Here is a 25,132-nt window from a genome sequence, read left to right as displayed (position 1 = left end):
TCTTAAGACTGCTTGCATCTGCTATTCTCCCGTACCGTGCGAGGTGAAATAAACACACGTGCACGCCAGAGCGATGCTGTCATGAAGCTGATCTCATCCTGATTAGATTACTGCAGTGGCCTGCTAGCTGACTGGCCAGCTAAAACCAACCACCTATGACAGGCTGCGCACCGCCGCAGACCTCTCTGTTCTCATCACTGTTTTGCATGCTGGCTGTCTATCTCTGATTACAATGACAGATACAGATGAATCGCACAAACATGTATGTACGGAAAAAGACCCAAACTGAATGTTTGTGGTGATGGCTGTTACCTGCTTGTGGTCTTGGATGTAGGCCTCTGCTATGTTGCTTTTGTCAAAACCGTGCACGACTTCTTGTCTGGCGATCATTAAAGCTTTCTGCAAGGTTTTGTACTCTTGCGCTAACGCCAGGTTGTCTTTTAAGGCTTTCTGTAGATTAGCCTGGAAAAGATTAGCAAACAATGTTGTCAGGTAGATTTTTATAATAAAAAAGGATTAAAATTTAAAGGGCACTTATTTCATTGCTAAAAACAGCGTTATTTTGTGTATTTGGTATGATTAAATGTGTTTGCTTGGTTTATGGTTAAAAAGCACGTTATTTTCAACATACCGTACATTTTTGTAGCTTCAGATTTCCCTGTCTTCCTGAAACGCATGGATTTGAAAAGCTTGGTGTCCCCGATTGGCCAGCTAATCTCTACGTTGTGATTGGCCTGAATACCTCTGACGTCAGCAGGAAATGTGACGCTCCTTACCATGTTTTAAAGATTCAGTCACAATGCAATGCTAACAGGAGTTAACTTACAGGCTGGCAGTCCAAGCGGGAGGAATTACGATAATGTCGGTCTTTACTACATCACCAATCTCAGGAAGTAAACGGTTGCCTACAATCCGTGTGTTTGTTGTAGTCCAAGAAAAGAGATTTACGTTGGAAATGATAACGCGCGTTATCGTTTACTTTGGGTTTGTACCTTTTGCATATTGTTAACATGAACTAATACACACTTACACACCAAAGGAAATTTTAAATTGTGAATCAAACCATTGGTGCTCTTCAAAAAAATTCAGTAGCAAATCAGATAATTACTTATCATTATTCAGCTCTCAATTCAGATACGATGCAAAAAATGCTTTGTTATTTTTAACTCAGCATTGGGTTAGAAAGGGACAAACCCAGATTTTAGGTTAAATTAACCAAGGTAATGTTTAGATTTAAAAAAATAACCCAGCATTTTTAAGAGTGTACTGGGCCATAAAAATAATAGTCAGATAATATATAGTGAACCATAGTGTAAAGGTTTTTGTTTATGCTAGATCTCACATTTTTGGGGGAATCTACTTTTTAAACCTTTACACATTTTGACAACACAAGTAAATGAGTTTTTACATTGATGCATTGATGCATTTGGCAAACACTTTCATCCAATGTGACATAAAATGTGTTGCCTGGGATTGAACCCAAGACCTTTGCAGTGCTAAAACAATGCTCTACGACAGCGTTAAATTTACATGTATGCATTTGGCATATGTTTTTATCTAAAGAACCAAGTTCGAACCCATGACCTTCTATGCTGTTAATGCAATGCTCCACAGGAGCAATGAATGTGTTAACTGTACTTAGATGAAAACAATGACTGCTGGATGATATTAATACCAGCAGGCTGAATTCTCATTTACACTGTAGATTTGTAGAGCCTTGCAATGTATTTTACAATGCGTTCAGGCTATACATTTTTGGGAAATTAAACAGAAACAAGGGAACTGACTCAGCAGGCAAGATTAAAGTACCTGAAGACCTGTTCATTGTGCTCTTTTGTGTCCATCATTGACAGGTTCTACAGTAATTACTCTCAGCGGTCTCTTACAGACATGAGATCTCTGTGTCTGTTTCTCTGTCCAAGGTGCTGAATTCCGAGATGTGAGAAGATTAAACAGATGCTGCTTTGCTTTCGCACCTTTTATGCTTATTTGGTACCCTAAGCCTTACATTAAGCATTCCAATGTACAAATTGTCACTGACGTTTTGTGCATATGAAAAACTAATGTACTAACTACAGCAAGAACGTTTTTACATTGATTAACTCTTTCCCCACTATTACAGAGTTAACTCGTCAATTTAAAGAAAACGTTTCCATGCCAATGACAAGTATTTCCGGCTTTCCGCAATACCACTGTTATCCACTGGTCTTCCGCAACTTAGTAAACCTGGAAGTATTGCCCTAGGGCAAACAGTTATATGTCCATGTAAGATTTGATCATCGCTCTGAATGTGATCTCTATCAAAAGTCCTTCACAAAAAAAAGTTTTTTTTGAAAAACCTACCAATATTTGAGAGTTGATAAAAAGAAAACTAATGAAGGAAGGATGAAATGTTTTTTTTGTTTGTTTGAAAGACGGAAAAACTTGTAATTGACAGGGAAGCATTTTCTTTCAATTAATATGATGAACTTTTGTCAAAATCATGAAAAATGCTGGCGCTGGCTGGCAACTTTTTTTTAAACGTTGGCGGGGAAAGAGTTAAAACTGAGGACGCGAGTTTGTGCATGCAAAGGTAAGAACATACAGTGGGCCTGAAAAGAATTGTTGACATTTAAAAGACCACTGAATTAATTTAAAAGAGCTGTAACAGTGAGTTCTAGTGGTTGAACTTGGTATTGCAGTTTAAAAGAAAAAAAATGTGGGAGACTTTTTTCCTCCCCCCTCAGGTTGCCATACACATACAGGAGCGCAAGTGGCGATGAAAAGTAGATTTTTAAAATTGGCAATGTTTTTTGTACAAACCTGCTTGTGTCGATTTTTTAAGTCAATCTGCGGCTAATTTGGAGGTTAAAGAAGAAAATTTTCTGGAAGGCATTAAACTTTTGCGAAAATCATGAAAAAGGCCATTTTTGGGCCATTGCGGTCTCATTTAAGCAACAATGATAACCGGCAACCGAGCTGTCGAAATACATTATTGGGTAAATTGGCAGTGGCAGGATCACGCAAACCAAAGCAAAAACAGACATGCCTACAACTTAAGGCGCATTTTAAACAGAGAATAATTGGTTACAGAATTGTTTCTCAATATGTAAACTTATGTTTCCTAAATATCTACAAATATATGATAGTATTTTTTTATTTAGTACAGTCAAAAACCTACATACAGCTCCTTTAAAGAGCACCAATTATCCGATTTACGTTTTTACATTTCCTTTGGTGTGTAAGTGTGTATTAGTACATGTTACCGATATGCAAAAGGTACAAACCCCAAAGTAAACAATGACGCGAGTTATCGTATCCAACATAAATCTCTTTTCTTGGACTACAACAAACACACGGATTGTAGGCAACCGTTTACTTCTTGGGCCTGTTGACGTGGATAAGATTCCTCCCTTGGACAGCCTGTAAGTTAACTCCTTTTAGCATTGCATTGTGAGCCAATCTTTCAAACATGGTAAGGGGCGTCACATTTCCGGCTGACGTTGGAGGTATTCAGACCAATCACAACGACAGATTAGCTGGCCAATCATGGACACAGAGCTTTGCAGATAAATGAGTTTTGTACAAAATCTATGCGTTTGAGGAAAGCAATATATCTAGAGCTACAAAAATGTACAGTATGTGGAAAATAATGTGTTTATTTGACCTTAAATCACACAAAACACATAGCAAATACACGCAATTTTTACTGAAACAGGAAGTCAGGGCGGGATATATTGAGTGGCTTCTCCCTCTTTTAAAAAGCCAACTTAGTTTAGTCTACCTCACAGCTTGAAGTGCAGAATGTTGTCATAAAAATCGTTGATTCGTATCAGCGGACGTGGGAGACTTTAAAGTTTTATATTGTAATATATATTGCTTATATAAATGCTTGAATTTTGGCAAATATCAAAACAAGTGTGTTTATTTTAAATAAAGATAGCATTCAGAAAGTTAGCACAAATGTAGTACTGTATGCTAGCTCACTTATCAGACAAAACATTTCACAAAACAACTTCTGATGAAAGTTCAAGTAGCATTTATTTGTAAATGCCATTTGGTTTGATATTTTGTTACAGTCACACTTAAGTGTGACTTAGTTGTATGTGCATACATGCTATACAATGACCATGTTTCCTTGCATTTCACAACACACAAAAAGCCTCTCCACCTTAAACGCATCACCAGTAATCATACAACACTTGAGGATGTAAACAAACTACAATAAATAACTGTCTGGCACCATCAGAAGCAAACAGACTAAGACAGGAGAAAGCTATGGAAATCAAGATGGTGAGAACATTTTCGGTTTTACCTGCGAATGAGGAATAATGAAGTGTGTCTGGGCAGTAAAACGACCCAACGCTAAACTGATGAGTTTAACCCAGCACTGAGAGTGGCACTAAACATGACAAATGCAAGCTATTGATTTAAAGCTTAATTACGGCGTGCGGTGCTGACAAAACCCGTATGATGCACCTCTGGAGTGTAAATGGGACAAATTACACTCCATTGGCCATAAGAAACTGATGGTGTCTGCACTTTGCATCCTACCGCTTCTCTACTCACTGAACGTGCGACTTCATCAAGTAAACAAGCTACATGAGAATATGATGAGGGGATAAAATCTTGAAGGAATCACAGCAGAGGAAGTTTCATTCAAGGTGTCTGGGCTGATCGTGTGAGCAATTGTTCATAATACTCAAAGTTGCCGTGAACCGGAGCGGTGAGCGAAAGGTTGTGTAAAGGTTTGAATTTTACCTTAACGTAGACAAAGAATAGCTCCACTAGTAGAATAAGGATTAACAATGTTAAAGTTGTGACAGAAAAGAGTACAAAAGCTGTCACTGGGACGCTACCCTTTCAAAAATACACCTTTGTACACCACATAAAAAGTGCATATTAGTACCATATTTGTACCAAATGTATACCTAAATTGTAGGGGTGTGCGGGGCAAAAACTATTGCGGGGTTAGTTGTAACACAACTGTTTACATTGTTGCACAAGGTTGAGCATTTTGTTTTTCGGGTATTTTTTTCAAGCTGCCTAAAAGAAGATCTCCCGCAAATTATTGTAAATGTATAATGTTTTTCCAGAGAGTTATTGATGAACGAGTGTTTTGGTGGCATGTACATTTTTTCATCATATGTTTTTTTCGGTTTCTAAGTTGGGTGTGTAAGATACCAAATCCAATGCTTTGTTATATTAATCAGTGTCTTGTTGACTAAAACATAGCATCATTTTGAAATCTGTCTGCAGCTCTTAGCAACATTTTTGGTGGGCTTGAAAATATTTTGACCCAGCGAGGTTAATTGTAACGCTGTGTTACAACTAACCCCTCAGCACTTACGATATGAAAACCGCTAACGTTAGCGTAACGTTCTTGCCGTTGTTTTAAATAGGCTATACACGAATGATTGCTGGCTGCAAACAAAATAAATGTGCCTGTCTTATAAAAAATTGTGTGTCACATTTATTTTTGTTCATATCTTTAATATTGATTGAATAAGGTCATTAAGATTGAAATCATAATGAAATGAATGGCTAAATTGATGACTTTGATGCTCATTATCTCAGAATTAAATTTTTGAAACTGTAGTATGGTTATTACAGACTGGGTCACGTATAAAAAAATTTTTTTGTCATAATTGTGCTGCTTTTACTTAAATATTTAGAAATGTGTATCCATTTATAATTGAAGTATTGTTAGAAAAGGGTTGGATGAATGAATACAGTGTAGATACCTATCTATTATAGACAGATATATAAACAATATCCACTTCAAGTATATATACAAAATTGTATTAAAATATTTGCATGCAAACTTAATTTTTAGCAAGTGTTACAACTAACCCCCTGCCTGTTACAATGAACCCCACCTATGGGGTAAGTTGTAACGTTTGCACTTCTGTCACGTTTGGTGTAATTGTCCAAGAATGGTACGTACTAAAACAAACTTCAAATGTTCATTTGTAGCAGAGATGTGTATGTTGCTTGTGTAAAAATATAATTAAAAATGTTAGGTTGTGCCCCGCTCAACCCCTAAATAATAGGACCTTTGCATCAGTTTTTGTACTACTTTTCTTGCCAAACTTCACATACTGTAAAATGACAGTATACAGTACAAAAGTCTGAATCAAAAGGATGAATAATATTATTTGATTATTGATAACACATTTGTTAATCCATCACTCAGTAGTCCGCTCTCCTGTTACGCATCAGCATCCAGGTAAATATGTTCAACTATCTGCATCTCGTGATTGCGGCGTCGAACCCATAACCCAAACGCGCCTCAGGTCAATGCAAGGCATTTTCACTCAACCTCTCTTCGTTCAAGCCGTTAAAAGACGAAACATTTCCATCGGGCGATGAATCTTGCAAGCGCTTTATTGTTTCCAGTAAGAAGTCTAAAGAGACTCTCTGCTCGGTTGCCCTGCAGCAAGTTAATGGCACACTGCCTCTATGAGGGAGGACTTTTAATTCAGCTCCTGTCTCGCACCAACAACTTGTTTGGAGTTTGCTGCTTCTGCGCGCATGGCGGATTAAGCCCCATTGCCTTTTCTTGTTTTGAACTAATGCATTCTTGATCACCGTTTAATGAAACTATATACCACATGGCGATTTCACATTAGATAAACCATGTGAGACTTTCATCAGGCGCAGGGCTCTGACTGAGGCCATAATCCCGAATCTCAACTCCCCCAATAAATAGCTTTTCCCTCGGAAAATGAAGCGATAATACGTGGGTTTCATGCAAAATATGACATATTATCTCTGATAGGAAATTATTAGCTTTGGACAATTATTAAAAAAGACATGTTTGTGTGATGCTATTTCTGGAATGGGTGATTTAGGATTTTAACTAATGGAGTGGTCTGTACATGCGAAAATAAATCTGACCGTGTGCTGTTAAAGACAAAACTGTCTGGTTAATTTTATGCATGAGGGGATGTTTCAGTGGCTGGTGACGTTCTGGTTGGGTTGTAGCTCACAAATTTATTTTATAGTCTTTAAAATGCTTGTGTCTCTGTCAAGAATAAGTTAACAGTAGTGTTGTACAGTATGATTCTTTGGCTATCTATTATCTGTGAAATCCATCGTTACAACACTTAAATTTATGCATTGGCAGACTTTTTGTTTATCGAAAGGTAATCTAAATATTTGAATATTTATAAAGGTAATTTCAGCTTGAATGGTGCACATCAAATCCCTTGACCAATCAAATGCACTCATGCTTGTTCTGTCTTTTATGATTGGTCTTCTGATAAAGTATGTAAGAGGAATATTCATTAACTTTAATAATAAATGTCAGTACTGATCCAGGACTATACAATATTTGTATGTATAAATAATATAAATATTAAAGGAAATCTTTTACCTCTGTGTCTTTCATGACAGCCTGACGTTGAGTAAACAGTGCAGTGTGAATCTGTGCGTGTCGAGACTTCCTCTCTTCACATGATGTCAGATCTCTGCGTAAGTTACCCATCACCACCATGGCTGTCCCATGTTTGAAGGCCACAGTATCTGATAGACGTCTGCAACCAGAAACAAATAAAAACAGGCATGGAAGTCTGATGTACAAGAAATATATCATTTTCCAGCACTATGTAGTACAATGTCAGAAGAAAATGATCAAGAAATGGTTCTAATATGTACAGTACCATTTAGGTACAGATATGTAATAATTTGTGCCTTCGGGGTACTACTATGTGCCTTTGAGGTGCCAACGTGTGCCTTCGAGGTACTAATATGTGCCTTCGAGGTACCAACGTGTGCCTTTGAGGTGCCAATATGTGCTTTTGAGGTACTAATATGTGCCTTCGAGGTGCCAATATGTGCCTTCAAGGTACTTATATATGCATTTGAGGTACCAACATGTGCCTTCGAGGTACTAATATGTGCCTTCGAGGTACTAACGTGTGCCTGTGAGGTACTAATATGTGCCTTCGAGGTACCAACGTGTGCCTTTGAGGTACCAACGTGTGCCTTTGAGGTGCCAACGTGTGCCTTTGAGGTACCAACGTGTGCCTTTGAGGGAACTAATATGTGCCTTTAAGGTACCAACGTGTGCCAGTGAGGTACCAACGTTTGCCTTTTTAGGTACCAACGTGTGCCTTTGAGGTACCAAAGTGTGCCTATAAGGGAACTAATATGTGCCTTTAAGGTACCAACGTGTGCCTTTGAGGTACCAAAGTGTGCCTATAAGGGAACTAATATGTGCCTTTAAGGTACCAACGTGTGCCTTTGAGGTACCAACGTGTGCCTTTGAGGTGCCAACGTGTGCCTTTGAGGTACCAACGTGTGCCTTTGAGGGAACTAATATGTGCCTTTAAGGTACCAACGTGTGCCAGTGAGGTACCAACGTTTGCCTTTTAGGTACCAACGTGTGTCTTTGAGGTTCCAAAGTGTGCCTATAAGGGAACTAATATGTGCCTTTGAGGTACCAACGTGTGCCTTTGAGGTACCAACGTGTGCCTATGAGGTACCAACGTGTGCCTTTGATGTACTAACAAGTGCCTTTGAGGTACCAACGTGTGCCTTTGAGGTACCAACGTGTGCCTTTGAGGTACCAACGTGTGCCTATGAGGTACCAACGTGTGCCTTTGATGTACCAACGTGTGCCTTTGAGGTACCAACGTGTGCCTTTGAGGTACCAACCTGTGCCTTTGAGGTACCAACCTGTGCCTTTGAGGTACCAACGTGTGCCTTTGAGGTACCAACGTGTGCCAGTGAGGTACCAACGTTTGCCTTTGATGTACCAACGTGTGCCTTTGAGGTACCAACCTGTGCCTTTGAGGTACCAACGTGTGCCTATGAGGTACCAACGTGTGCCTTTGATGTACTAACAAGTGCCTTTGAGGTACCAACGTGTGCCTTTGAGGTACCAACGTGTGCCTTTGAGGTACCAACGTGTGCCTATGAGGCACCAACGTGTGCCTTTGAGGTACCAACGTGTGCCTTTGAGGTACCAACCTGTGCCTTTGAGGTACCAACGTGTGCCTTTGAGGTATCAACGTGTGCCAGTGAGGTACCAACGTTTGCCTTTGATGTACCAACGTGTGCCTTTGAGGTACCAATGTGTGCCTTTGAGGTACCAACGTGTGCCTATGAGGTACCAACGTGTGCCTTTGATGTACCAACGTGTGCCTTTGAGGTACCAACCTGTGCCTTTGAGGTACCAACGTGTGCCTTTGAGGTACCAACGTGTGCCAGTGAGGTACCAACGTTTGCCTTTGATGTACCAACGTGTGCCTTTGAGGTACCAACGTGTGCCTTTGAGGTACCAACGTGTGCCAGTGAGGTACCAACGTTTGCCTTTGATGTACCAACGTGTGCCTTTGAGGTACCAACGTGTGCCTTTGAGGTACCAACGTGTGCCAGTGAGGTACCAACGTTTGCCTTTTAGGTACCAACGTGTGTCTTTGAGGTACCAAGGTGTGCCTATAAGGGAACTAATATGTGCCTTTGAGGTACCAACGTGTGCCTTTGAGGTACCAACGTGTGCCTTTGAGGTACCAACGTGTGCCTTTGAGGGTACCAATGTGTGCCAGTAAGGTACCAACGTTTGCCTTTTAGGTACCAACGTGTGCCTTTGAGGTACCAACGTGTGCGTTTGAGGTACCAACGTGTGCCTTTGAGGTACCAACGTGTGCCTTTGAGGTACCAACGTGTGCATTTGAGGTACCAACGTGTGCCTATGAGGTACCAACGTGTGCCTTTGAGGTACCAACGTGTGCCTTTGAGGTACCAACGTGTGCCTTTGAGGTACCAACGTGTGCCTTTGAGGGTACCAACGTGTGCCAGTGAGGTACCAACGTGGGCCTTTGAGGTACCAACGTGTGCCTTTGAGGTACCGACGTGTGCCAATGAGGTACCAACATATGCCTTTGGGGTACTAAAATGGGCCTTTAAGGCAGCAATATGTGCCTATGGGGTACCAATATGTGCCAATAGGTACCGCCCCAATAACATCTAGGCAGCTATTCTATTTTTAATTTGTGTGAAATTATGTAAAACAATGTAGTTGTGTGGTTCTTACTTCAGCTCATCTTTAATTTCTGGCATAGCGTTTATGGTTTTCTCCATTATGTCTGAGGCTTTTTTTAAGCCTTGAGATTTCAGGCAGAGCTCCTTGATCCTGTCTGACATCTGCTCAGACTTTAATAACACCACATCAAGGCTTTCCTACAACAATTATATACAAATGCATTATAATATTAGATCTGGGGCATATACAGTAGTCTGCTATTACTATCAGAGCACCTTTTTTGTAATGAGTATATAATTTGCTTATATTTGAGGAATTAAATACTTCACCTGCTGCGTAACTAAATATCTATCTAGTTGCCTTAAATCTGCAATATCCTAGCTTATATAAAATATCTAAAATATCCACAGTACAACATACATGTATTTAATGTAAATGGAGTGTAGTTTCCATTTCACCTTTACAGAATTAAGATATTTCTGATGGTCTTTTCTCTTCTTCCCAAGCTCATCTATAATGCGTTCATGTGCCATGTGCATTTCACTTATTTTTGCCTTCAAGCCTTCAATTGCCTGAGAAAAATAAAAAACACAACAAAACAAAAAGAAATCATGCAACCGCACCTGATCAATCACCTTATTATAAAGGTGCACTGTGTAACTTTAAGGAGGTTCTCTTGACAGAAATGCATTATACAATACAATATTTATTTATATTATATAAATAAATAAATAATATATATATTAAATAATATATTTATTATAATATATATATATATATAGAATGTGGCATTTTTATCTACATACACCGTGGGTCCCCTTACATGGAAGTCATTATTTCAGGCCTATAGCGTCTACCGTAGCTTCTCAATGCGCTTCGAAAGGGAGGAGTGAGCTGTGGACCGAGCCATTGGTTAAAATTCGCAATCTCACCGCTACATGTCGCTAAAATCTACACAGAGCACCTTAAAAAATAAAACTGAACCCCATTAACTTATCTGATCATTTACGCATTTTGACGTTATCCAAGGCGACAGTGCATTACGAGCTATATATTTTATCATTATGTATGTTCCCTGGGATCGAACTCTAATCTTATAATCTTTTGCACAGCTAATGCAGTGATCTACCACTGAGCTACATGAACCATAATAAAAACCAGAATAATTCATATTCTGGTTTTACGATGTTTATTTCATCAGTGACTGTTTTGCTATCATGAACATGTTTCATTAACATTTAGTCATTTAGCAGATGTTTACATCCAAACCAATTATTTGGAAGTAGGACATGCCATTTTTTTTGTGTGCAAATAATAGCAAACCAATGAGACGTGTTATTTTACTATGATTTACCTGAGATTTCTCTGTATAGATTTGTCTCAGGTGCTCCACCTTTGTCTCCAACTGAGCGGTTGTAGATGAAGCGTCTTTGAACTTCTTCTGTAGATCCGACTTCATCATCTCGCCGTGTGTTTGTTCACGTTTTAATTCGGCTGCAGCAGTGGCCACACTTTCCTTATAAACCATACAAACCGAAATCACACACAACCCTGACAGCTCTTAATCAATAATTCATTCATTAGATGATTTTGATATTACCTTGAGAACATGTAATGTCTTCATTTCATTTGATATCTGAAGCTTCATCGATTCAATCTGTTTCTGCAAAAAAAAGTAACAAAAGAAGAAAAGTCATTGAAATAAAATCACCATAAGGGATGATATTAAAGTATAAAGCATTGAATAAACTTTTGAAACAAGAACAAGACAAAAACCTACATAATAATAATTGCCTGGAAGCATTACAATTGTCTTCTTTTTTCTCACTTTTATATAAATAGTCCTTTTGTGATCCACAGATGTCAGTCAGTCATTCATAAATTCATTTTTTTCTAAGCGTCACAGTCGATCACTTCAGTAATGTTGCTGAATAAGTTTTAAGGTGGCACCCGTCCTCTTACCCTGTTCCTCAGCTCCTCCAATAACGTCATTCGCTCCAGGTGCTCCAGCTTATCTTTGGTGAACGAGTGGTCGCCTGACACCCGTTCGAGTTCGGCTTCGGCCTGTTTTCTCTGCTCCTCATTCCAGCTGAGCTTCAGCCTCAAATGTTCACAGTCCTTCTGTAGCTGTCTCACCGCCTGCTCACTGGAAAAGCACCACCACAGTTAAACAACATCATAAACCACGGCCCGTCCCTGGAGATGAACACACCACAATTTACCAAGAGCTGCCTGCCCTCAAACATGCTTGTGCAGCATTTAGGAAAATTCAGAACCGGAAATAAAACATCTCGAGAATGGGGAACTTTCTAATTAAAGGTGACGTTTGATATCTTATTCAGTCTTATCTTATTCATAAGCCCTGGACCACAAAACCAGTCATAAGTTGCACAGGTACATTTGAAGAGTTTCGCTGCAACGAGATAACTCCGTTTTTTTATTTTTCAGAAATCTTGTTTTTTGGTTGTACATTCCAATTAATATCAATTCAACTGCAGTTGGTTTGTTTTGATTTACACCTTTATAAATTTAAAAAATACAACTAAGTAGCACCATAAAACAAAATAAAAACATGATAACATAATAATAAACATGTTTTGACAAAAATTTAAAAAACAGAGTTATCTCGTTTTGCAACGAAACTCTTAATTTGTAGCAATAGCCAACAAATACATGGTATGGGTTAAACTTTTATCTATTTTTATGCCAAAAATTATCATGTTCCATGAAGATATTGTTTTTTTTACCATAAATATATCAAAAAGCTATTTATCATTTGTAATATGTGTGGCTAAGGACTTTATTTGTAGAACTTTAACTCATCCCCGCCATTGACAAGTTATCTCGTCAATTAAAAAAAACATTTGCATAAAAAACGTGTTACTGATGAATTTTTATGTTAATCTGCAATACTTTGATTATCCACTATACTTACCCAATTTATGAAAAAACTGTAGCCATAGCGTTATTTACTAATTTTAAACTCTCTGTATATTTTGATAATCGTTCTGAATCTGATCTCTAACAAAATTCCTTTACAAAAATGCAATTATTTCAGCTTTTTGCTAAAAAAAAAAAGTATTTTAACAGAAAAATGCCCATATTTAACAGTTTATAAGCAGAGAAAAAAATATAGATAGGATAAAAGTTTTTTCCATTTTGTTTGTTTGTTTGTTAATTGTTTGTTTGAAAGCAAAGTTCTTTCATTTGATATATTTGTATGTGTATATATTTTTAGAAAAAAAATTTCATGGAAGGGCATTTTGTGAAACTTTTGTGAAAATCACAAAAAATGCTGGCGGGCAACTTTTCAAAAAATGGCTGGCGAGGAATGAGTTAAAGGCGATTTTCTCAATTTTAGTGCTGCCTCACGATTAGTCGCGACTAATCGTTTGCAGAATAAAAGTTTTTGTTTACATAATATATATGTGGGTGTACTGTGTATAATAATTATGTATAAATACACACATATACACGCATGTATATAATTAAGAAACATTTGCATGTGTATATTAGGCATGGGCCGATTACGGGTTTCAAGGTATACCAAGGTTTTAAACAGTCAGGGTTTCAAAACCACTAAAATGTTCTGTGATATCGTTTCCAAAATTCATTAAATCATTAAGTCATGCGATTGATTTGATGTTTACATTTAATGTACATTACGAAAATATTATATATTCTTTGAAAGCATATTATAATTTACCGTGGTATTTTTGCTAAAGGTCATCATACCGCCAGAATCTTACACTGGCCCATGCCTAGTGTATATACACATTTATATTTATATATAATCTATATTATATATAAATATAAATATTTATTATATAAATATATTTTTTTATTAAAATTATACATGTATGTGTGTGTATTTATATAAAAATAATTATTAAACACAGTATAGACACATATATTATGTAAACAAAAACTTTTATTCTGCAAACGATTAGTCGCGACTAATTGTGAGGCAGCACTACTCAATTGAGATTTTTTGCACCATCATATTACAGTTTTCAGATCTTGGCCAAATATTGTCCTATCCTAACACACCATACATCAAAAAAAATTCAGTTTTCAATTTTGAAAAATTACCATTATGACTGGTTTTGTGGTCCAGAGTCACAAATGTGCAATGATTCAAAGTGGTACTTTGCAAAACATTACAAAACATTGTTACAAACCTATACTGAAATCAGGTTCAGGAAACCGGTTTGATAACACTGACAGTAACGGCATGACACCTTCAACACAATACCTAAGACGGCAATATCTATTTACTAAAACCCAAGCAAGTTTGTGTTTAAAAGACATCTAATAGCTGCCCAAACACAACTGCCCAAAATTTAGGTTGTCAGTCAAAATTTATTAGACATCTAACCATTGCCTAAAAATAAATTAAATCAAATAAATAAATGAATGAAACCAAATACCTTGAAATCAATGTTGGCTTGGTTTATCACACATCTCATAAGTTATTTTGGCAAATTTACCCAAATTTAAGTTTATTTACGCTGGAAGTAAGTTATTCGTAGCCGGACTACTATATATCGGGGCGGTGACATGGTTAGACGGTAAAATGGGAATTTGTACTTTTGACCATTCAATTATATTATATACAGTATTGAACATTGACAAACTAAATAAACACTATTTGAACTAGGATTTTCAATACTATTTAAGTTCACGCTTTGGTGCTGCTTCACAGCATTTTAATTTTGGTAGCAATGCCACACATACCTCCACATTTTTAATGAAGTGGAATAACAGTTGTTATGTGATTTCATGACATGATCTGCAGAACGCACATTCTCTGATGATAATTAAAGAAACCAGCATTCACACAACAGACCAATGAACCACAAGACATTTCCAGCTCATTTCTCACTGTTGTCATTTGAGTTTCAATCAACAACACACAATCAGTCTAAGGTGAACCTGTATAGGATTACAATATTCATTATTTTTAATGTATTACAGGTTTTTGTGTATACAAGTCAACACTGCATCCGCACCCCAGTTTACTTCGGTAATGTGTTAAATTACAGAGTAAAGATACTCAATGAGAAGTAATGGAAATTTTTTATCATTAATCAAGTAATTGATTAAATGATAAAAAGTGCTCTTTATGACAGGTGTCTAAAAGGGGAGGGGTTAAGAAAGCAAGAGGCATTAGTGAGAAAAACGTATTACTTTTTTATTAAATATACGCTGGTTAATCATTCAAAATAGCAGCAAGAATGCAAATGCTATAGTATGTTACGTATTTGTGTGATTTAAGTATGGCAACCAATTCTTCACACATCATCTTCCTCTTTAAAACTGCTGCAGGTACCAATTTAAACCAATAAGGATTTTACAGACTGATGTTGATGCTGTATTATGGATGTTTTGTGTCTATGGATTATTAAAGGGTGAGGTGCACAACTGCTGTCAATTTGCCAAATTTTAAAGAGCAAGTTTGTAAGACAAACCTTTGTTGAATCCTTCGCTTGAAATCTACAATTTCCAGTTTGTGATCTTTATTATTAGCTCGAAGGGCCAATAAATCCTGTCGCTTTTGGCTCAAGAGTGCATTCAGTTCAGAAACCTTCTCATCACCGTCACCTTTCTGATAAATGAGAAAAGTTTGTCACATTATTCTCCCTCATTATTATTATTTTTTTTTAACTATAATGGCACATTTCAAACAATTGTTGCAAACATAAACCTAACACAGCGCCACCTATGCTTAAACAAAGCTCCTAAATTTCAATCTGCTGAAAAGTTTTATACTTTTCAAACTCGGCTAAAAAACAGAAACGGAGAAATACAAATTTAAAAAGGAATAAACAAACAGCTCAAGAAACAGCTGAGCGCTCCGCGGCTCATTCGCTCAAGCGTACCTGTAATTGTGAAATCAGGGCTTAGACAAAATGGAGGCTCTACAAGAATAAACACAGCAGATCGGTGCAAGGAATGGTGGGACTTTCCTGCCCTCCAGAGGACACGAGAGTTGACATCTCCAACACATCATTTCACCTCCGATCATCTCAAATATCAAGCAAAACTTGAATGTGCTCTGATATACTTACGGTTGTTTGAATTTGCTGCTGAAGTTGTGATATGAAGTTCTTTGTTTCCATTATTAACTCTTCTTTATCCTCTATTTTTGCTCTTAATGTCATGACCTATAAGAACGAGACGTATCATTAATATTTAAAATGAGAGAAAAACATTGCATACAATATAAAAGTTTGTAGTGTTATTGTAAGCGACCTTAAATTTACAGTATAATGGATGTTAATGCTATCATAACATTAACTGCAAAAAGTGGCATTGATGTTGTGATTTCGTGTTTAATGCAGTGTCTGGTGAATGTACAGTACTGACAGCATCATTTCTGTCTGTTTCCTGCCTCTCAAACTGGCGGATCTCTTGCAGCATGGCTTTGATTTGGCTGTCTCTCAATGTTACTTCTTCTTTAGACTTTTTAATGCTTCTGTGAAACATCTCACACTGTGACTGCAGATGGTGTAACTCACTCCTGTAAGCAGAAAAAGAGAAATTGCATTTTTTCACTTTATATATATAGTACACTTTATATGTCTCTCCTTTTGCTCTATATGTTATGAAACCTTACCTTACAATCTTATTAAAATATTGCTTGATGTATTTGATATTCAGTGTCATTTACCGTTATGCATGTTATAAAAGCAACTTACAGTTATATGTTTTGTGCATGTCCATTTATTGCGTATATCGTACCCAAGACCTTGGCATTGCACCACTATACCAGTTGAGCTACAGGAACATATTGGTGGCTATGGCTATAACAATACAAAGTCAAAGCAAAGCTTTTAGACTTAACATTATGGTAAATAAAAGTTTATGATTTATTGACCTTTTCATACGATTTATCACATTGCAGGACTGTAAACATGAACTGTGAAACAATTCAAGGTTTAGGGTAAGTGTACCCTTAAGGCCCACTTTGAACTCGGAAGTCAAATTATTTAAAGAGAAAATTATATTTTATGCTGATCATTATTTTAACCAATCCAGTGATTTGTTATTTCCTGACATTTTTATTGCATACCAATCACTCTTACCATGTTAAAAGTTAGCCCCATTTATGTGCACACTGTCTTAGGAGACCTCACACAGGCACCCAAAAACTTTGGCGTTTTGGGACCCTTAAGAAATAAACACTTTGCAATTTTTTTAAAATGTACATCAACTAATAAATACATTTTCAAATGAGAGATAAATAATTTTGACAAAAAAAGCCCATCTAAAATAAGATTTCAGTGTGCTTAATGGTTACGTCTACACTACACTGCAAAAAATAGTATTTTTGTCTTATTTTCAGTAGAAATATCTAAAAATTCTTAAATTAAGATGCTTTTTCTTGATGAGCAAAATGACCTAAGTAAATAAGTCTAGTTTTAAGACAAATAATATACAATTTAAGTGAAATTGTCCTTAAAACGAGCAAAATTAACTGCCAATGGGGTGAGAAAAAAAATTGTGAAATAAGATTTATTTTTTCTTAAACTCTTAATTCAAGTAAAATTTTCTCACCCCATTGGCAGATAATTTTACTTGTTTAAAGCACGAATTCACTTAAATTGTATATTTTTTGTCTAAAAACTAGTATTATTTTCTTAGGTCATTTTGCTCATTAAGAAAATACATCTTGACTTAAGAATCTTTAGATATTTCTTCTTAAAACAAGACAAAAATACTAAGGCAGAAAGTCATTTTTTGCAGTAACAATTTAGTCTTTCCCTTATTTACACTTCATATACATCAATTTAACCTAAAATCCTGAAGAAGTCATACTATGTCGAAACATAATTTTCATGTGACACCTATGATTTTGTTTTAATTCAATTACAGAATTTTATTTGTAAAATAGTGAAAAGGTGTTTAGAGCAATAAAAAACTAAGTCTTCAATTAAGTGATGTAAAATAATATCTGGACTGTTTTATCTGTTTAGTGCTCTCACGCCATAAAAAAAAGAAGCAAAATTAACATCAACTGCTGTTTAAGTGATAGTTTAAACTCTAAGACTAAGTAGAGAATATTGTGGCATTTTAGTGACACCTTCTGTCTGGACTGTGTATTGAAATAAGAGCAGAGGTCTTCAACCTTTTAAGGGCCAAGGACACCATAATGGATAGAGAAGAGGAGCAGGGACCCCCAGTACATGTAACAAATTAATACTGGATTTATATACTTTTTATGATAGTTATAGTTTATTTTTTTATTATTTACCTATTACTGCATTTTTGTTTGATGCTTTAAACAATATTTGGAGCAAAACCACCACAGAGGCCTTCTGTTGAAGACCCATGCTATAGGTGGAGTATAAATGACATTTTTTTTGAGAAAAACGTAACTTACAGTTTGTCACTCAGCTGATTTTTGATAGTTTCGATGTCTTTGTTCATGTCCTGTCTCTCAGTTTCGGCTGTGAACTGCTCCTCTTTAGACTTCAGCTGAAAACCTTTGAGATCTTGAGCGACCTTCGCAAGCGTGTCGCTGGCCTGTGGAAACAGATTACAAACAGATCACCTGACAATGTTTATCATGGCAAGTGTTTCCCTTAAAACAGAAATAACATGACCAGAAGGAATAAATTTAAACAGTGTGACAGAAGCAAAGGACATTTTAAATATAAAGTCAAGTCAAATGTATTTATATAGCGCTTTTACACAATGTTGCATTGTTTCAAAGCACCTTTACATGAAAGACAAAGAAAATAAACCACAAAAACTGGAAAGTTGTTAAATATGGTGTATACTAGAAGAGAGTATACTGTATAGTATTATTGCAAATTTTAATGTTCTCATAAAAAGATTATAATGTTTGCTTTTCTTTGACTATCGAATATAAATGAATATGATCAATAACAGGTGTCATATTAAACTAGACATGCCTTTATATCTTACATGGACAAGAAAAAACATGAGTTTGATATAAATAAGAAATTTGCAAAAACACCATGAAGAGCAGTGTAAATTTTGGCAACATCATTAAGTGCACCACACCTACAAAAATGAAATAGTGACATCTTTAAGATTGAAGCAGGACTATTACAAGAAAGCTATGTTAAATTTTTTTACAAAAAGACAAGCAAGCTCAGTTTATAAAACCCAAGTTGTATTTAAATATATATTGCTAGGGATAGGAGAAAGCATTGAAACAATTAAACACTTGGTCTCAAATTGTAAGAAAACTCTTTTAGTTTGAACTTCATCCCTTGCACTCCTTTAGTCGTGTCTCATTGATTTCAGGCTCTCAAAACGAAGCAACAAACTCACCTCACTTTCTTTTGTTCGGATGTGCTTCATGATTTCATCCTCTATCTGTAGTCTCTCTTCCACCAGCGGCCCGTGTTTCCTCATAAAGTCAATATCCTCATTGAGACGGCGGTTCAGCACCTCCACCTGGGTCAGTCTGTCTCTTACCTGCGGCCGCTGATCTCTTCTTATTTTTAGTTGCCACGTCAGCTCGGCGATGTCTAGGCAGTAGGCGTCACGCTCTGATGGTGAAAACACAAAACGGACAGATCCGAAAAGGCGGTTGGGAAAGAAAAGAATACAGAGGAAAGATTGTTTTGCAGCAGTTAGACCGTGCATGTTTGCTGTAAGGTAGGGGTCTCCAACCTTTTTGTGAGCAAGGGCTACCACAATGGATAAAACAATCATGAGGGCTACTTTTTTAAAGAGCACCTATTGTCCGATTCACGTCTTTAAATTTTCTTTGGTGTGTAAGCGTGTATTAGTTCATGTTAACGATATGCAAAAGGTACAAACCCCAAAGTAAACGATGACGTGAGTTAACATCTCCAATGTAAGTCTCTTTTCTTGGACTACAACAAACACACGGATTGTAGGCAACAGTTTACTTCCTGGGATTGGTGATGACAAGACCGACATTATCATAATTCCTCCCGCTTCGGACTTAGCCTGTGTTAGCTCCTGTTAGTATTGCATTGTGAGCGAATCTTTCAAACATGGTAAGGAGCGTCACATTTCCAGCTGACGTCAGAGGTATTCAGGCCAATCACAACGTACAGATTAGCTGGCCAATCAGGGACACAGAGCTTTTCAAATCAGTGCGTTTTAGGAAGAGAGTGAAATCTGGAGCTACAAAAATGGTATGTGGAAAATAATGTGTTTTTAACCAAAAACCACGCAAACACATTGTATTATACACAAAATAACGTTGTTTTTAGCAATTAAATAGGTGCTCTTTAATATGGTCAAATCTTTTTTGTTTTACTTGTTAAATTAAATTTATTTTACTTGTTGATATGCTTTATCATCGTATAAAATGTTAACATACATAAATGAAGCCAGGCTAATATAAAAATTATGTAATATATAAACATTAAAATTGAGGCTATTAATAGAATGTGCTTTGGCGGGCGACTCACAGACGCCATGCGGGAAACCATGTTGGAGACGCCTACTGTATGGCCATTTTTATATGATAAGTAAGGAATAATTGACGACGGGCCATTGAATTATAGGAAAATAATGCACACCCAAGGTGGTAATGTGGCACGACGCGAAGCATTATTTTCAAATAATTCAAAGAACCGGAGTCAATTATTCCTCTTATACCACAAATACCACAAACATTGCTCTGGTGCCTATTTTTAACAGATTTGACAAGTTAGGTGTGCGGTTATCACAAAATAATGCATACCCACTGAACATTTCTCAACCAATCAGAATACAGCATTCAACAGACCCGTGGTATAATGTGCATTGAACCTCATGGGGTAAAAATTAAAAGATCACTATTACTATTAACTATTAATCACTATTAAATTATGATACTAGAGATGCACCAATACTACATTTTTCTACGGATACTTTGGTGGATATATTTACTTGGATCAATTAAATTCTGAAGATTCGATTTTCTCGATGTTATTCATTCATATAATGACCATTGATATTGAACATGAAACTTGTGATGTTGATGATCTTTACATCTTTATACACAGAGCTCAAGTTCAGTGCATTTTCCTGTTCTCTTTTGATTGACAGAATATTCCGACCATGACTATCAGCTGTTTTTACACGGCCCATAGCCGTTAGTGTATAAAATGTTCTTTTACTGTCCAATTCTGATTATTTATTGGATTATCTAACTGATATTGATTTTAGTTCATTTATCGACACCTGGTGTGCCATATGGTTCAGGTCCTGATGGGAAAATAGAATAGCTGATGAATCTAATGCATATTATAATTAAAATGCAGCCTGACCTTTCTGCATTACAATAGGAAACTCTTGCTGTCTCCAGTGATCGAGACTCTCATGTCTCTTCAAATATTTTTTTGCTTTTTCCTTTTCCTCCAGCAAAGTCTTCTCTGCATCTCTCCGGTCCAACTCAAGACGCTCGATCAGACGCATAACTTCAGCCAGCACATCTACAGTTTCCTTACAGAGCGGAGTGAAAACCTCACCATCTATTCACAATCACACATTTAAAGACAAAAAATTATGTACACGACATTAAATATAAGTTTTCCAATATGCATATTAAGTTTCAAGTTCAGCATTACCATTAGCACAAAGCACAGCACCTTCAACACACAGTTCTGCTGTGACATCTGCATCTGTAGAAACACATCTAAAAACACAATGTATTAGTTAATACTGAGAAGTTATCATTGCATTGCACTTTTCACCTGACGTTGTGTTAACATCCATGTGTAATGGGCATAACGAACGCTTACCGTAACTGCCCTCTTACTGGAATAATGGTTACAATGGATGAATAATTTGATATAGAAAACCTAAATACTTTATGGCTCACTTCCAAACGTTACTGTGGTTGTTTTCATTCTCGGTTTCATGCTGAGCATTACCACCCTAGAAGAGAAAAGACATTTATAATTCATTCATTATGTAACGTGAGAGTACAGAACAGAATATTCAACACATAGACATGTCAGCTTAATATGTGTTCGATCTGTGCACTTCTGGTCTCGATCTAAGGGTCAGCTGTAGGGTCTCACCATCGTGGGGTTTTACGGTTGGATCTTGCAAAAACCAAAATCCATCTTTATGTCCAGTTTATGTTTTTATGTGAATTGGTGTGTGAAATCGCCACGATAGCTGCAACCCTCTCTGTATGCATGGTTTTACCTTTTGGTTCCAGTTTTCCAGTTTTGTCTTCAACTCTCGGATGTGACACACTGCTTTATTCACACATGGTGTCGGAGTGTTAACCAGAGCACAGCTGCGTCGCCTACTGGAGCAAAATGCCTGCAACTCTCCATGCGCTGAAACATGCAGTACATGTAAACAGTATGTGAATAAAGAGGTCACTAAATTAATAATTACATTAGTTTTGTACAAAGGCTATATTCTATTTTTTGACATTCATTATCTCAAGAATGACAACATTGTTTTTTGATGTGCTAGAACTTTCTTTGTTAGCAATAAGTCGACATGAAATGGTATTATAGTTTATTTATAACAGAATGAATGTGAAAAATACAGTCCTAAATTCATTAAAACTTTTATTTATTCTGCTTATCATTGCTTGTATGCTTGTATAACTGAATGTACTTGTGGATTTAGTACAGTATAGGTACAGTATGCATTTGTATTGGTTTACTGTCAGTTTTACCCACAGTTAGACAATGCAGCTTTCAAATGCATTACATGAAAAGTATGGTATTTTTAAGTATTTGTGTTTTCGGTATTTAGAGAGTACAGAATTTGGAAAAGAGGAACAGTAATACTACATTAGAGTATATTTGGAGGGCATCATTTCAGGCTGAAATCTGGTCAAAAAGTGGACCACTTTTTTATAAAAACTTGCCTTATTAGAAATAAGAGATTTCAAAAATTGTACATTAAATCACATATGTACACTGTAAAATGGTATGAAAGCTGTCACTGGGATGGTACCCTTTAATGTACCAATATGTACATTTTAAGTACTATTATGTACAAGACTTTTTTAAGATGTCAAATAAATCTTTGGTGTCCCCAGAGTACAGATAATTTATTATAACATGTTAAAAATGCCACTTTTATGGGTGTGAGCAAAAATGTGCAGTTTTTTGGATGTGTCCTTAAAAATGCAAATGACTTGATCTCTGTTCTAAATGGCAGTGCTGTAGTTATAATACAGATTAAGGGGTGGTATTATCCCCTTCTGACATCACAAGGGGAGCCAAATTTCAATTACCTATTTTTTCACATGCTTGCACAGAAAAGCTAAAACTAAGTTACTGGGTTGAACTTTTTTACATTTTCTAGGATGATAGAAGCACTGGGGACCAATGGGGGCACTAAAGTCAGTTTTTCATGATATGTCCCCTATAAACATTTTTAACATATTTTTACCTTTATTTCTGAAAGCCAGTATTAAAAAGCATCACAGTTTTTTTATCACCTAAACCGAACATATTTAATACAGTAAACTAAGCATATTTGGTTGAAAAATGTATGCAGCGAATTGAATTTTTTTTCTAGAATTGATTAGTTTGCATTACTTAAAATATTGGTAACACTTTATAATAACTGCACACTACGAAGCATTAGTAAAGCGTTAGTTAAGCATTACTAAATAGTCAATTCATCATGTATTAAACAAGACATTATTAAGTAGTTTATAAATGCTTTATTCTTGATTTATAACCATATATATATAATGTGTTTAATAATTGTCTTTTCATACTTTATTAATGATCGTTCATAATTTCTAAAATAAGTATTACATTATTTACAGACCAGTTATTAAAGAGTTGTCAGTGGTTCATAAGATCATTTAGGAAGTGTAAGTAAATGATTAATAAACTATTTAAACATTCATTTATACATTTTATTATTTAGACGTATAGTAATAAGTTAGTCAGTGTGTTAATAAATGCTTCATTAACACATATTCCTACTGTAATTCATGATTAATTTAGGTTATGAAACATTTAGAAGTGCTCAGTTAACTATTTCGGAGGTAGAACGCATTTTGAAACATTTTTATTTGTATAAAGATGCAGCACTAAATCATTCACCAAACACACTTATTTAGAGTAAATCAGGGTTAATTTTGATTTCATGTCCTTAATTTTGTAAACATTTATGTAAATAATGTATATACGTGATTCCAGTTGATAATCATTTACTATAACCCCATAAACAAAATAGTTTTATGAATATAAACAATATATTTTAAAATGTTTTTTACATAATAAATACTGGCCCTATAATGTCAATATTGCAAAATTACCTTGCAAAAAGGCACATTCACTTCCACCTTCACAAGTAGGTTTTAGTAACTTTACCTCAGGCATCCCTCAACATCTGTACGTCACAGTCTAAAATAATAATGAATGACTTATAACAATCTTTAAATCAGCACACAATTTGTAAAATCCTAGCATAATTTTTGTTAAACTGCACACAAGGTTATTTTTAAAACGTATTTATTTCATATTGACTTCTTTCAAAGGCTAAACATCACTTAACTGCAGTGTTAAGGTTAGTTATCAAATCAAAGTTAACATTGACTATAACAGCACGACAGGTTTAAAGTCCCCAAACCTGTCAATACTTACATATTCGTAGCTAAAGTTCGCCCATTAATGTGATATATTTCATTTTTGACCCCACAAGCGCGATATTGTAAATGTATACACGTTTGTTTCCATCCCCTCAGTTGTGTGCCGCCCGCGGTTGCTAAGCAACAGGAAGGCCCTCATTCACCACAGAGACAATAGACAAAAGTGAAAGAAGAAAAGTCTCAGGGTCGCAGAGGTTTTTTATGTTGGTTGATGAATGCAATCACGTATTAAGTTTATTCCGGGTCAGGGTGGAGAAAAGCTTTAGGTCGCACGGCACCACAGGAAAAACACAATAAACGATACATTAAAAATACTTGCCTATATATTAAAACTTAAAACCAAAACATTTCTGTCATGCCTACATTTGTATTTACTTCTATCATTTTTTACCATCTTGCAAAAAGTTTTGTATTATTTTATATGATGCGTTATGTTTGTAAATAAATAATATTTTATATTCATATATTGTCCTATAAAAATACTCTATTTACATGTATATAATATGTATACAGTTTTCTATAACATTAAAAAAATATATAAAACATCTATTTGATGTTTATAAGCATCTTTTCTGAGAGAG

General features: G+C 36.0%; 1 protein-coding gene across 1 annotated transcript in view; it reads right to left on the bottom strand.

The window, feature by feature from the left end:
* Positions 1 to 24,657, bottom strand: part of ccdc178 (coiled-coil domain containing 178) — a 42,587-nt gene extending 17,930 nt beyond the window's left edge. The window contains exons 1-18 of the mRNA XM_065259090.1: positions 24,547 to 24,657; positions 24,219 to 24,306; positions 22,124 to 22,260; positions 21,792 to 21,847; positions 21,538 to 21,605; positions 21,238 to 21,441; positions 19,277 to 19,497; positions 18,357 to 18,499; positions 16,340 to 16,493; positions 16,042 to 16,137; positions 15,442 to 15,578; positions 11,933 to 12,116; positions 11,571 to 11,633; positions 11,325 to 11,486; positions 10,429 to 10,542; positions 10,022 to 10,167; positions 7,358 to 7,517; positions 313 to 462 (exon numbers count right to left, since the gene is read on the bottom strand). Coding sequence (XP_065115162.1) covers positions 313 to 462; positions 7,358 to 7,517; positions 10,022 to 10,167; positions 10,429 to 10,542; positions 11,325 to 11,486; positions 11,571 to 11,633; positions 11,933 to 12,116; positions 15,442 to 15,578; positions 16,042 to 16,137; positions 16,340 to 16,493; positions 18,357 to 18,499; positions 19,277 to 19,497; positions 21,238 to 21,441; positions 21,538 to 21,605; positions 21,792 to 21,847; positions 22,124 to 22,260; positions 24,219 to 24,282 — 2,259 coding nt within the window. The 5' untranslated portion in view covers positions 24,283 to 24,306; positions 24,547 to 24,657. The remainder of the gene's footprint in view (positions 1 to 312; positions 463 to 7,357; positions 7,518 to 10,021; positions 10,168 to 10,428; positions 10,543 to 11,324; positions 11,487 to 11,570; positions 11,634 to 11,932; positions 12,117 to 15,441; positions 15,579 to 16,041; positions 16,138 to 16,339; positions 16,494 to 18,356; positions 18,500 to 19,276; positions 19,498 to 21,237; positions 21,442 to 21,537; positions 21,606 to 21,791; positions 21,848 to 22,123; positions 22,261 to 24,218; positions 24,307 to 24,546) is intronic.
* Between the last annotated feature and the right edge of the window lie 475 nt (positions 24,658 to 25,132).

Source organism: Paramisgurnus dabryanus, chromosome 22 (assembly GCF_030506205.2).
Source record: "Paramisgurnus dabryanus chromosome 22, PD_genome_1.1, whole genome shotgun sequence".
NCBI classification, from domain to species: domain Eukaryota; kingdom Metazoa; phylum Chordata; class Actinopteri; order Cypriniformes; family Cobitidae; genus Paramisgurnus; species Paramisgurnus dabryanus.
The sequence above is the reverse complement of the archived record's forward strand: the minus strand, read 5'-3'. Positions and strand labels throughout refer to the sequence as shown.